Source organism: Meriones unguiculatus, chromosome 3 (genome assembly GCF_030254825.1).
Source record: "Meriones unguiculatus strain TT.TT164.6M chromosome 3, Bangor_MerUng_6.1, whole genome shotgun sequence".
Classification (NCBI taxonomy): domain Eukaryota; kingdom Metazoa; phylum Chordata; class Mammalia; order Rodentia; family Muridae; genus Meriones; species Meriones unguiculatus.
Window position 1 is genome coordinate 146,938,409 of NC_083351.1, and position 12,673 is coordinate 146,951,081.

A 12,673-nucleotide genomic window follows, 5' to 3' on the forward strand; every position below is an offset into this window, starting at 1 on the left:
TTACAAAAGTAATACAATCTAATAACCATGTCAGTCAAGGTGTAGCTGCTACATCGATTTCATTAAAACAAAAATGCACCAGTTTCTAGGACAGAAATATAGCAATAGTTACATTCTTAAAAAAGTATCTATAATCATCTTAAAAAAAAAAAACTAAGACAACTAATACTTACTTAGTTTGGGTCATTCATTAGCTTGGAATCTGGCCTTTCTTCTCACAGGCCTTTCCAAAAACCATAATACTAGCAGTGGTTCCAAAGTCTTTTGATAAGGTTCATTGAACCGGCTGCTAACACAGCTAGCCTGAGGTCCTAACCCAGTCATAGCACCAATCACAGGAAACCCATACAAAGCAAAAGGGAAGGGGAGGGACACACAGAAGCAGTCCTTCACAGAAACACAGCACCCGGGCGAGGCCTGCTGTCCCCAGAGAAGCGCTTGCACAGTAACCAAGTCACACTCTGCAACGCAAAATGCTCATTGACACACTTCACATTATTTTTAACCTGTTGGCTGTTTCCAACATATCAATTTAAAAAAAAAATGAATGAAAGAAAGAAACACACAACACACACATATAATAAAACAACCCAAACGGGTCTGACTGTTTTGTTTAAAACAACCCAACAGGTTAGAAATACTGAAAACAAATCAAATAATCAGCAGCATGTCAGCTGAAAACTCTTTGGGGGGAAAAGCGAGGGATCTGGCAGAGTGCCACTGAGCGGAGCCTAGATTGGCCATGCAGCAGCCCCGTCTCTCCCCACCTCAGGCAGCTGGCGGCTAGCATTATCTAGACAGGCCTCCAAACTGGGGGTCTCGTCTCTGATTTGCAGCACGTCTTCTGTGGTGTAGCTGCTGGCGGAATCCTGGGACTGAAGCAGGTCCTGGTGCTCGGGGAGCATGTCATCTGCCACACAGTCACTGTTGAGCTGAGGGGAGAGAGCCGTTGGTTAGCAGCAACAGCTGCAGGAAACTGCATGCGTCACCAAGATGTTTTACGGGTTTGGTTACAAAGAGCTTCTGGGGTTTCCTGGTGAGCCCTCTCCCCCATCTAGTAGGTATCAGAATGGGTTGTGAATGGAAGCAGCTGATCACCACGGAGCACGTGCCCACAGAGGTTAAATGTTGCCAACTGAGCAAAGAGAAAGAGCTGAGAGCTATCTGGAACTATACTAGCGCTGAGCCAAAATTTGTATTTTTTATGTATTTGCTCCCCCCACCCCGCCTTGGGGCAGGGGCTAGATTCTCATGTATCCCAGGCAGGCCTCAAACTCTCTGTAGCCAGTGACCTTGGACTTTTGGTCCTTCTGCCTCTACCTCCCGGGCATGTGCCACTGTGCCCGGCTTATGTGGTGACTGAGATCAAACACAGTGTTTCCTGTGAGCTAAGCAAGTACTCGACCCCCTGAGCTATAACCCCCCCCCAGCCCCATAAGTCACCTTTTGGTTACTCTGAGGATTTCTTTATTCTTGCGGTGCTGGTATTGAACCAAGGACCCTGCACATGCCAGGCCAAGTATTTATTGAGCTCCATCTCAGCCAGGATTTCTGACGGGTGGAACTCTGGAGGGGCGGGTATGTGTGATGGATGGAGTGTACCCCAGTGGGGTGCGCAAAAATCAACTGCACAGTTTCAGTAAGACAAAACAGCAAGGGAAGACTGTCAAGTTGTTCGTAACAAAGCTGATAACAAAGTGATGATAGAGCATCATTCGTGAGGCTTCAGCACAGGTACTATTTCCTCTGGCTCAGTATTCAGCAGGGGACGATACCAAGCTTTTGATTTAGATCACACAGAGGCAAATACTAACTGCTTTCTATGCAGACAAAGCAGTCCTAAGTGATTTTCTTTACCTCAGACCCACTGAAGCTGGTGCTGTCCTTGTTAGTGAGTAGGCAAGCTCTGCCCCATGCGTTTCCTAAGAGCCATTGTTAGGACTCACTCATGAGAGGCACCACTGTTGGGGTCTATTTTTAATAAACAGTAACACAACCTTCCGGAGTTACAAAGTGGGCAAAGCCAGCCCCTGAGTTTATTATCAGCTTGTGTAACCTGACCACGATCAGCGAGAGGCAGAGCCAGCTTTGTAGCATATGGCTGGCCTCTATGGGTGCTGCCTCAGTCCCCTGGCCAGGAGCTTCGTTCTTCTAAACTAGCCCCCTGTGGCACAAATCTTCAGTGCCATGGTGAAAGCGAGTGTGCTCTAGGTAGACGCCATGTCTCCAGGCCACTCCTCAGCTGTGTGTTCTGGGACATGCCACTCACTCTCAGAGCTGCATTAGCCCCGACTGCGGGTGAGAATCAGGGTCACTGGTAAGAGACCTCGGAGAGCCCAGCATGTGTTGAGGGCTCAGCAATCACTTCCCATATGGGGGGGGTGGTGATGGTGGCAGCAATGGAGAGACTTATTTGTGTTAATAATGAGACGTCAGAACAGCAGCGAGGGCAGGAGGCTGACCACAGACAGACAGCGTGACGCTCTGCTCTTCCTGCTCAGTGCAACACCGTGGCAAGGGCTGACCCACAGGCAGTGTAGAGCAAGGGGTCTGTGCTAAAGGGAAGCAGGCCGAGTTTAGCATGACAAAGGCCTTCAGGGAAGCATGGGGTAACCCTCGCCAACACTAGGGACACTTCTGAAGCGTGTGTGTGTGTGCCGTGGTGCTATTCTCCATGCTGCTGTCTCCGGAGTCCGACCTTCATATGCCCGCAAATTCAGCCTTCTGACAACCCACGCCTTTCTGAATTAATAGATGAGCCTTGTAGCCTTGTTCACGAGCACTCATTAAGTTGACCACATAGCCCTTGGGCTGGGATCCAGAACTTCACATAACCAACATTCACCCCCCCACCCCCCACCCCCGAAACACAAAGGTTATGTGTGTCCATGTGTGCCTGTGAGTGCAGGTGTCCACCCAGCCCAGAAGAGGGTGTGAGGTCCTCTGAAGCTAGAGCTGCTGCCAGATGTAGGTCCTAGGACCTGAACCCAGGTCCCTTTAGAAGAGGAGAAAATGCTCTTAGTTGCTGAGTCATTCTTTATGGTCTCCTTACTTAATCTTGACAAGGGCCAATGTTGCGCTCAGTCTTTTACACACTATAAACAAAGTATGACTTCTGCACACCAGGAAAGTCGAGCAGCTGTGGACTAAGAGGCAGGAGTGGCCTAAACCCATACCAAAGATGTGTGTCATTTGAGAGGCACCCCTGAAGGGGCTCAGAGCAACTCATTCTCACTGGCAGAGACGGCTGCATTCTAACTGCCACAAGGCACACAGGCCAGCTTTGTAAGTTTGATCTTTGTCACGAGCACTGGAACACTTATTTTGGTGCATGCATTCTGCATGCAATGAGATGGCAACCAGAAGGCATGCAGACGCCATCTTTTTAAATGGGAAGCTAAGAAGCTGAGGCCCCTCTATGTCACAGAAAAATGGGAGTGATACCATCTGTGTGCGAGATAGGATCTGGCTTGCTGTGAGGGCAGCCTCCTCCTCCGAGGACTCGTCAGTATCCTCCTGGTTTGTCAGGGTCAGGCTCGGGGTGCTGCTAGAACATGGGTACTCCTGGAGGGATGGCGTGTCTCCTTTGTCAATACTGTCCAGCGAGCGCCTGCGGACTCCCCAGTTGAAATTGTCCATGCTCTCCCCCTGGAAAAGCAAGACACGATTCCTGAGAACTTGGCTAACATGCCTGTCGACGCTGCAGAGGTTAAGACACCCGGAAACATACACCAAGATGAAAAAAAAATTACTCAATGCATTATCAAAAGCAGAGTTTCAATCAGCTCTTCTGTTTCTTTGAACGGTTAACCCGTCACCAAATGTTCATTATTTTATGGAGATTAAAAATTATTTGGTCATTTTGACTAAGTCATTTTCTTGATAATCCATCTTGCACCTCTGGGGGACCAACTAGATCTACACTCTAGGTCACTGCTACTCTAATACACAGACACGAATGAGACCACACGGAGGACAGACACACCACAGCCGACAACGAAGACACAAACCACACAACACCAGGCTGCAACTTACCTGCAGCTCCTGGTTAGCAAAAAGGAAAACACACAGAGTTAGAAAGAACGAAGACGCACATTCAAATATATGCTACGCTTTTTGGGAGAAGTGTGTGATTTCTCAAACCCAAAGACGGATGCAAGCTCTGGATTTAGCTTTTTGCAGGAAGCCAACATGTGATTTGAACTGGGGAAGAGCCGGAGACAGACACGCAGAACAATGTTTCCGTGGTACACTTTGGCAACACGAAATTTACAAAAATCTTCAAAATTTACACAGCAATACTTGGTACGATGCAATAACTGACTTAAAGTACCCACGTTCAACTGACGACAATACAGGGTTACAGGTATTTTCTTCTGTGGGACAGCAGAGGTTAAACGCAGTGGTCGTTTTTCAATGTAACTTTGAAATCAAGATCACTGCTATCAAAACACAACTGTTGCCAACCTCAAAAAAAGGTCCCGAGAGATGACACATTTCAGCTCCACTCCAGTTAGGATTTACGCTTTGTTTGTGCTGAACCTCCATTTTTGAAAAACATAAATCTTAGTAGCCTAAAGTCCTGGCGTGACAAATTATACTAAGCTGGCAAAACATGATTAATTTATATTCCTTTACATGGAAGAGATCGTCTGAAATAGAGGTTTTTCAAAAAGGAATTTTCTTTTCCTACACAGAGGAATTCTTTCAAGTGGAATTTTAGGTGGAAGTTAATTGTGAAAAACTGACAGATTAAACCCACACTTTTCTGCCCACTGTGCTCCTGGACACATCTTGGCTCCTTCTTAACGTATTTTAGATGCTCTAGGGTTCTGCAAGGTTAGGGTTTAAAAAGCATCATTCTTGAACTTACACTGTCAATCTGACCATGTTGCATAGCACATTAATGACACCTGGCCTCACAATGTGTTTGGTGAATGAATGAATGAATGAATGAATACTGTGGGCTTTCAAAACCAGGGAATCTTTAGGAGTTTCATTTGTTTGTTTTTGTCTTAGCCATCCAATCCAAGTATTTTCTAGTGTTATATCTTAACTGTGAGTGTATGTAGAAGGATTGTTTTCTTGGCTTGCTTAATTCTGGGGTTCAGGTCAGTGTCCCTCCACTCCCGCTAGATGACCGTGACTTGAAGTAAAGGCAGAATGGCAGTAAGTATCTTCAGTGTTGTAAGACCTGTTAAAAGCTGGAGGCGTTCCGGCTGACATTTCAGGGGCCTGGATGAACTCAAACGCATTCCCAGAGCTCTTTACAAGGAAAAAGGCAAACAAAAAAATAATAACCTGAACTAGTAGAAAATGTCAAGAGCCTTTAGAAATCTGAATTCTGAACAAGAAAAACCAAGTAGCTGCAGAAGGATTCAGAAGCTGCTCACAAATGCAGCTCAGGGAGCCGGGGCTCAAGCCATCCGGTTTTGCTCCTGGCTGTGACAGCCTGTCCTATACTTCCTTCAATAAGTTTTTCAAAGGACGAATGTGAACACACTTTCAAAGGGGTTTTTAAATCCTTCCGTCTTTGAAAATAGAAAAATGGGAAATATGCATAGAATAAGACAACAAAGGTTTAAAACTTTCATTTTAAAGGTAACTTAAGTTGGGCTGGAGAGATGGCTCAGTGGCTAAGAGCACTGGCTACTCTTCCAGAGGTCCTGAGTTCAATTCCCAGCAACTACATGGCAGCTCACAACCATCTAAAATGGTATCTGATGCTCTCTTCTGACATGCAGACACACATGCAGACAGAGCACTCGTACATTAAAAAGAAAAAGGTGGTTGAAGTCAATTGGCATGTGTGTGGCTACCAGTACCGGGTTCATATCCTTGAGGCTGAAGCGCAGACTGGAGCATGGTAAGGGAAACGCCTCTGTACACCGTCTCCTGTTAACGGCCAACTCTACGATAAGGCAGCCAAAGAGAACAGCTGCTCCTGACAGCTCCCGGATGCCCAAGAGCTACCCAAGTTAACTCTTTTGAAAATGAAATATTCAAATGTGGTACAGAACATCTGGTGTGAAGCATTTTCATCTTTCTCTTTATTAATGTATATTTGTAACAACTTGGATCTCTTATAATCTTTTCGGGTCTAAGGGACTGTCACTTTGGGGAACTGACCTGAGCTATAAGGAACTGAATTCCAACTAAGGGAGACAATGGGGCAGTCTCCCTTATATTTACCATGGTGGTTGCTTCAGAGACCAGCAGGTGCTTCCACCTGGGCCTATGGGCCACGAAGGCTAAGAGCATCTGGGAAGGCCACGTCCCCCTCTCCTGAGGCCATGCCTGGAACTCAACTTTACTTGCCTCAAACATTGCTATGTGGGCATATGAGGTCACAGAACAGTGACAGTTGCCATGCTCCTGCCTGAGACCAAGGTGGCCGGGAAAGAAGGGGAGGACAGAGGAATGCGTATGGAGATGGCTGAGAGGCCTCACAGAGTCATGCTGAATGCAAAGCTCTGCCTTGGGACTGGCTCAGACAAATCTGCTCTTTTGAGTTTGGATTTCCGCTTAGAAAACTGCTAACTTGGTGGTTTTCCAAACCTTTGCTACATACAGTTCCTCGTGTCGTGGTGACCCCCAGCCATATGATCATTTTCGTTGGTGCTTTGTAACTGTAATTTTGCTCTGCTATGAGTCGTAGTGTAAATACTTTTGGAGCCAGAGGTTTGCCAATGGGATTGTGATACACAGGTTGAGGACCGCTACCCTTGATGGACGTTATCAGAGACAGTTTATAAGAGAACGTCCTTCGGGTGTCAGAAGAAACAGGTTGAGGAAGAAGCGGTTGGCGATGCCAGTGAGAGGACCTCTGGCACCCGCCAGAGGCAGAGCTCTGGAAAGCCAAAGCTGCCATGTGCTCACTTTAGTGACAAACACCACTATGTTTGAGCTGGGCATCTCCCTCTACTTGGGAGGCTGAGGCAGGAGAACTGGCATGAGGTTCAGGCCAGGGATGAGGAAGCCTTGTCTCAGAACAAAAACAAGAAAATTATGCTTTATCAATTTTAATATATGTACTTATTATTAATTTGTTTAGCTCATGCTAAACATTTAAATCTATAAATATACTAAAATAACTAATGAATTTTTTTTTTAACTCTGTAAAGATAGAAAAGACTCCTCTTTTACTTCAGGTTCCTCCTGCTACTGACTAATTGTGGCAATCATATTTGGTTTACCTTTCTTGACTTGACACTAGTCTCACCAAGGGAAGGTGGCATGGCCAGAGGCTAGCTCAACCGTGTCCATCTATACCCATCAAGAAAGCCCATATCCTTACCTCCGCGTCTTCCAACTCAACATCCAAGAAGTCAAAGTCCTTGAAGACGCCGAACTGCTGCTCACTACTGTTGTCTTCAACAGCAACTTCTTCTTCTTGAATTATGTCCTCTGTGGTGGAAATCAAGCTGGTCTGTTGGTCCCCGACTTCCAAATCCTCATTAGAAGAAAATATGACCTGATGCCCCAAAAAAGAGAGAGAGAGAAAAAAAAAAGTGTTCCTGTTACCATCTTTGTCACCCTGCATCTGAGGTGCCAGCCCCCCCCCCCAAGAACCTGTTGGCTTCACCCTTTAATCAATGGAGAATTTCAACTTAGTCTTCATGCCTAACTAGTTCAACACCTGATCACCAGAGCTGCCAGTGTTGGCAACAGACAGGACATCTCCTTTTTATTCCAGATTAGTACCGGGACTTACTTAGGAAAGGTGAGCACCAAGACACAGTGGCTTTGGCACCCTTCATCTGCGTGCCCCTGATTACTCACAGATGGATTCTTTGGGAGGCCAGATTCGGGGCCACAGAGGGAAAGCACGCTCATCAGCTTCTCTCTTGTTCTCCGCTAACAGGAAGGAAATTCCAGGGTTAGTGTGGGTAAGCTAAGACAGTTCTCAGGTGTTCGCACAATTGCATATCGATCCTTCAAATCCTGGTCTGTGTTCGCTACGCACCTGTGATAACTGTGGCCTTTTCCAGCTGACGGGGACCAGGGCATTGGATGTGGAGCCGGAGGAGGTGGACGAGGTGCTCCTGGTGACAGCGATCACCTTTGCTTTCCCGTTCCTTCCTGCGGCGCTATGCTGGCCTCCATACTTGTTCCCAATGATGGGTGTCTACATGGAGACAAATGCCAGTGTTGGCTCAATGCTTCCACACTGAAGAAACTTGCAAATGTTAAATGGTAACATGTCCATCATGATAACCAAGAAAGCAGGCTGAACAAGCCACGAGGAACAAGCCAGTAAGCTACTCCTCCACGGCCTAGGCATTGGCTCCTGCCTCTGTGTTTTGGCCCTGCCTTTCCTAATGACAGACTACAAGTTCTAAGAATAAACCCTCTCTTCCCCACGGTGATGTTGGTCATGGTACTTTATGACAGCAATAGTAACCCTAGCCAAGGCACCCCCAAACTCTTATATTGACTCCCCTAGGCGACCTGCTTTTCAACACTCAGCTAAGATGCTGCCTCCTTTCTGAAGGAGGAGCATGCTGTCTCTTCCCAGAGTACTTCTGTCTTGCTTCCAGTCAGTCACCATGCTTATCTGCCTGTTTCCTCAAGCCGGTGTAAGCTTCCTCCGAGTCAGCCTTTGCCCCATGTTTATAACCGCTTTCACAGCGCCTACCACAGAGCCTAACACGAAGGACAAGTTCTGCTGACTTAGGCTTGAGGGAGCAAATGGGCAGATGAGAACTCCTGACAGCACTGGACTGACTGCGGGGCGTCTTACCTCAGAGATGTCGAAGTGAAAATCTAGGGTCTTGCCGGGCAACTCCTTCGAGACATTATTGAAAATTTTAGCGAAGGATATTTCGGGAGACCCTACATCTACTCCGTAGGCCTTGGGGATGTCGTTGGGTACCACAAGACTTGCAGAGCGGGACACCACCAGCTTCAGGATGTTGAGGGCTTCCTTCCAGTAAGGGCTCTGGGTTTAGGAAGAGTCAACATGGAAGTCACAAGAGTGCATGCAGACCAACAGGAAACACAGCGTATCCCATCATGCTTTAGGACGTCTATAAAATCATTCTTCCTTTGAGAACTTTTAACACAAGGTCTGGGTTATAAAACGTAGGAAAATCTGAATTGTTATTTGGTAGTATCTGATGATCACACACAATAGATCTAAAGATACTCCCTAATGGAGGATCTTGTTTTTCTCCCAGGGAGTACCTTATAAATCATTACTTTGGAAAGTCTTATACAGGGACCTGGCTGCTGTTAAACAAGGAATTATATATATTCAAACTTTCCAGGTAAAGCTTTTGGCTTCAAATAGATGATACAATTAATATATATATGTGTACATATATATATATATATTAGATGTATATTCAAATGCTAAAACACATTTTGATTTAAATTTTTTTTTTACATAAAATAAAATAATTTTATTTCACGTGTATGGGTGCTCTGCCTTCATGTGTCTCTACATCATGTCTGTGCAGTGTCCACAGAGGCCAAAAAGGGGTGTTGGATCCCCTGGAACTGGAATTACAGGTTGTTATACACTGCCTTGCAGGTGCTGGGAATCAAAATGGGGTCCTAGGCAAGTCTCCTGGGCCCCAAACTCAGGTGATACTCTCAGGCACTGCTGACCTTCAAAGGAAGTGTTTCCTCACCACAGTGCCCATCATTTTGTTTCTCTTAGTTTTATATATTCCTACAATATGATTTAGGAGTGATTGACATGGCAGATTTGTCTGTGCAAAATAATCAATGCCTAGCAAAGAATTTATAAACTTTTAAAAAAACTTTTTATTTTCATCTGTATGAGTATTTTTTGCCCACTCTGTATGTATGGCTCTGTAACTCATGTGTGCAGTGTCCAAGGAAGTCAGAAGGCGGCTTCAGATCCCCTACAACTGGAGCTACATATGACCATCAGCTACCATGTCGATGCTGGGACTCAAACTTGGGTCCTCTGGAAGAGTAGCCAGGGCTCATTAACACTGAGCTATCTCTCCAGCCCCTCATAATTATTAAAAAAAAAAAAAAAAAAGTTACTAAAGAGAATACCCAGGAAAAAATTTTTTAAAAAGACTTCTGCCATTGTAACGTACTACTAAGGACTCAAAAACATTCACACAATTCCAGATTGGGGCTAGACTACAAACTTCTTAGACTCAGTGTTTCCCCTTTTTTTTTTCCATTTAATTATTTTTTAAAAGATTTATTTATTTTATTATGTATACAATGTTCTGCTTGCATGTATTCATGAACACCAGAAGAGGGCACCAGAACACATTATAGATGGTTGTGAGCCACCATGTGGTTGCTGGGAATTAAACTCAGGACCTCTGGAAGAGCAGGCAGTGCTTTTAACCTTTGAGCCATCTCTCCAGTCCCCAGTGTTTCCTTTTAAAGTTCTGCTGCACTGAATGCATAGTTCTGTGGAATACAAGCTCAAAATACTCGTCTGTGAGGGTTCTCGATGTATTTGTTCTCTGGATACTTTATTCTTATTTTATTACTATTATTTTTCAATTATTTGGTATGTGTGTGTCTGTGAGTGGGAATGTGCACATGCGTGCAGATGCCCCAGTCTAGACAGAGGTGTAGGGGGAAACGGACAGACAGATGGACAGACGTGGACAGATGGAGTGACAACAGCTGTGAGCTGCCTGGTGCGTGTGCTTGAAACTAACAGGACACACTCTTACTTGCTGAGCCATCTCTCCAGCCCCTCTCTTGATACTTTACGTAAGAGTACCTTTCTTTTACAGATGGTGAGATACACAGCAGTCTGCCTCATCACCATTCACATTTAAACAAAGTTTGCTTTCCTGCTTTCTAAATATCTGCTACTTCCTGACCAAAAAAAAAAAAAAAAAAAAAAAAAAAAAAAAAAAAGGCAACATTAAAGAATGGGCTTTTAAAGCAGCCTTCTGTGCCTTCTGTTTCTAAAAGTTTTTATTGAGTATATGGTACCTGGCTAACACAGAGTCATACAAAGAGTAAGATAAGTCCCAGCCCTGAATTTCAGAGACAGTAACACTGCCGTGCACATACACACGCCCTCTCCGGCTGTTGCAGGAACATGACTTAAATTAACGAAAGCACTGCACCCGTGAGATCACCCAGATGGTGCTTCTGTGCCAGGTGTTGAGGGCATTTTCTGTGAAGTAAATACTCCCGGAAGCATCACTGGCATCCCCTACCCTTGCGTACTTAGTGCTTCAGAGTCCTTATACTCAGGCATTATCTCAAATTAAACAGAGCTGCATGTCAAGTCTGCGGTCACTCACCTGCACATATTTGCCAATAATCTTTATGATCTCCAGGTTGAACTGCTTGGCCGGGGCTGCAGACAGGTCAACGTGGCTCAACAGACTATAGATAATCTGTAGCAATGACTGCTGCATACTGGACAGTCCTTTTTCTAACAGCTAAAAGTGACATCAAAATGCAGGCTTTAATCAGGCTGAACAAAAGCTTGGCACCCTACTTATAGAGTTGAAAGACAAATAGGCTTAATCTGTCAGGTTGTTCAAACTGTCAGAAATTAGGAAGTGGTTACAGTCAAAACAACATGTATTATTTTTCCTTCTGTCAGAAAGGATGACTGTCATTTCAATAAGTCTTCAATAATAAATGAGTTTATTTTAGGTTAAAGAAAAAAAAAGCGACTATATTACTATTGCCAAGGAATGATGAACCACCGTTCATTAAGCTATGTAGTAGCTAACTGATCTTGCACAAGATTTTATCCTATAAAACTGAATGAGTAACTGCCACCTGGACCCTCCGTGGCCAGTAAACACACTCTGACCATCAGAAAGAAACATGCAATTTACTGGAAAGAAAAAAAAAGATTTTATCCTCTTTTGGGTATTTGTTTGTTTGTTCCTCTCTTCCTTCCTTCCTTCTGGAATTCACTGTGTAGCCCAGGCTGGCCCCCAAACCTTTGGCCCCAGTTTCTTGACTGCTGTGATTGCAGGTGTGAGGTTAGGTTCCAAGAACAAATTTTGAAGAAGTACAATTTGGATCTATTCTGTAGGATAAACACCACCCAAAATACACTTCCCATTTTCTGTAAAGAGGTTAATTACTGCGCTGGCTAGTTTTTTTATGTTTTGTGTCAACTTGACACATGCTAGAGTAATTTGAGGAGAGAGAACATCAGTAGAGAAAATGCCTCCACTGGGTTGGTCTGTAGGCAAGTCTGTGGGCCTTTTTTTCCTTTTTTCTTTTTCCTATAAAGAAGCTGGTGTGAGAGGGCCCAACACATCGTGGGTGGTAACACAAGCAGGCCAAGAAAGCCGGTGAGCAGCACCCCTCCATGGCCTCTACACTAGCTCCGCTCCAGGTGTCTGCCCTGTTTGAGCTCTTACTCTGACTTCCTCAATGACGGACTGTGATGTGGAACAGTAAGCTAAAATAACTCCTTCCTAATTTGCCTTTGGCCATGGTGTTTCACCACAGCAACAGAAATTCTGAGACATTTGCTTCCTTCTAAAGGGTGGTGGTAGTGTACGCCTTTAGTCCTAGCACTCAGGAGGCAGAGGCAGGCGGATCTCTGTGAGTTTGAAGCCAGCCTGGTCTACAAAGCAAGTCCAGGATAGCCAGTGCTACACAGAGAAACCCTGTCTCAAGAAAAACCAAAAAGAAAAAAAAAAAGACATTTATTTCCATGTCAACTAAGGCAATGACTAAGGAA

At 45.0% G+C, this 12,673-nt stretch overlaps 1 protein-coding gene across 12 annotated transcripts in view; it reads right to left on the minus strand.

Annotated features, from left to right (window-relative positions):
• Fryl (FRY like transcription coactivator) overlaps positions 1 to 12,673 on the minus strand; it is a 222,919-nt gene that overhangs the window by 19,118 nt on the left and 191,128 nt on the right. For all 12 annotated transcript variants that reach the window (XM_021653944.2, XM_021653945.2, XM_060380743.1 and 9 more), the window contains 7 exons: positions 11,262 to 11,402; positions 8,744 to 8,941; positions 7,967 to 8,128; positions 7,783 to 7,857; positions 7,298 to 7,474; positions 3,445 to 3,648; positions 768 to 932 (listed from right to left, as the gene is read on the minus strand). In XM_021653944.2, coding sequence (XP_021509619.2) covers positions 768 to 932; positions 3,445 to 3,648; positions 7,298 to 7,474; positions 7,783 to 7,857; positions 7,967 to 8,128; positions 8,744 to 8,941; positions 11,262 to 11,402 — 1,122 coding nt within the window. The remainder of the gene's footprint in view (positions 1 to 767; positions 933 to 3,444; positions 3,649 to 7,297; positions 7,475 to 7,782; positions 7,858 to 7,966; positions 8,129 to 8,743; positions 8,942 to 11,261; positions 11,403 to 12,673) is intronic.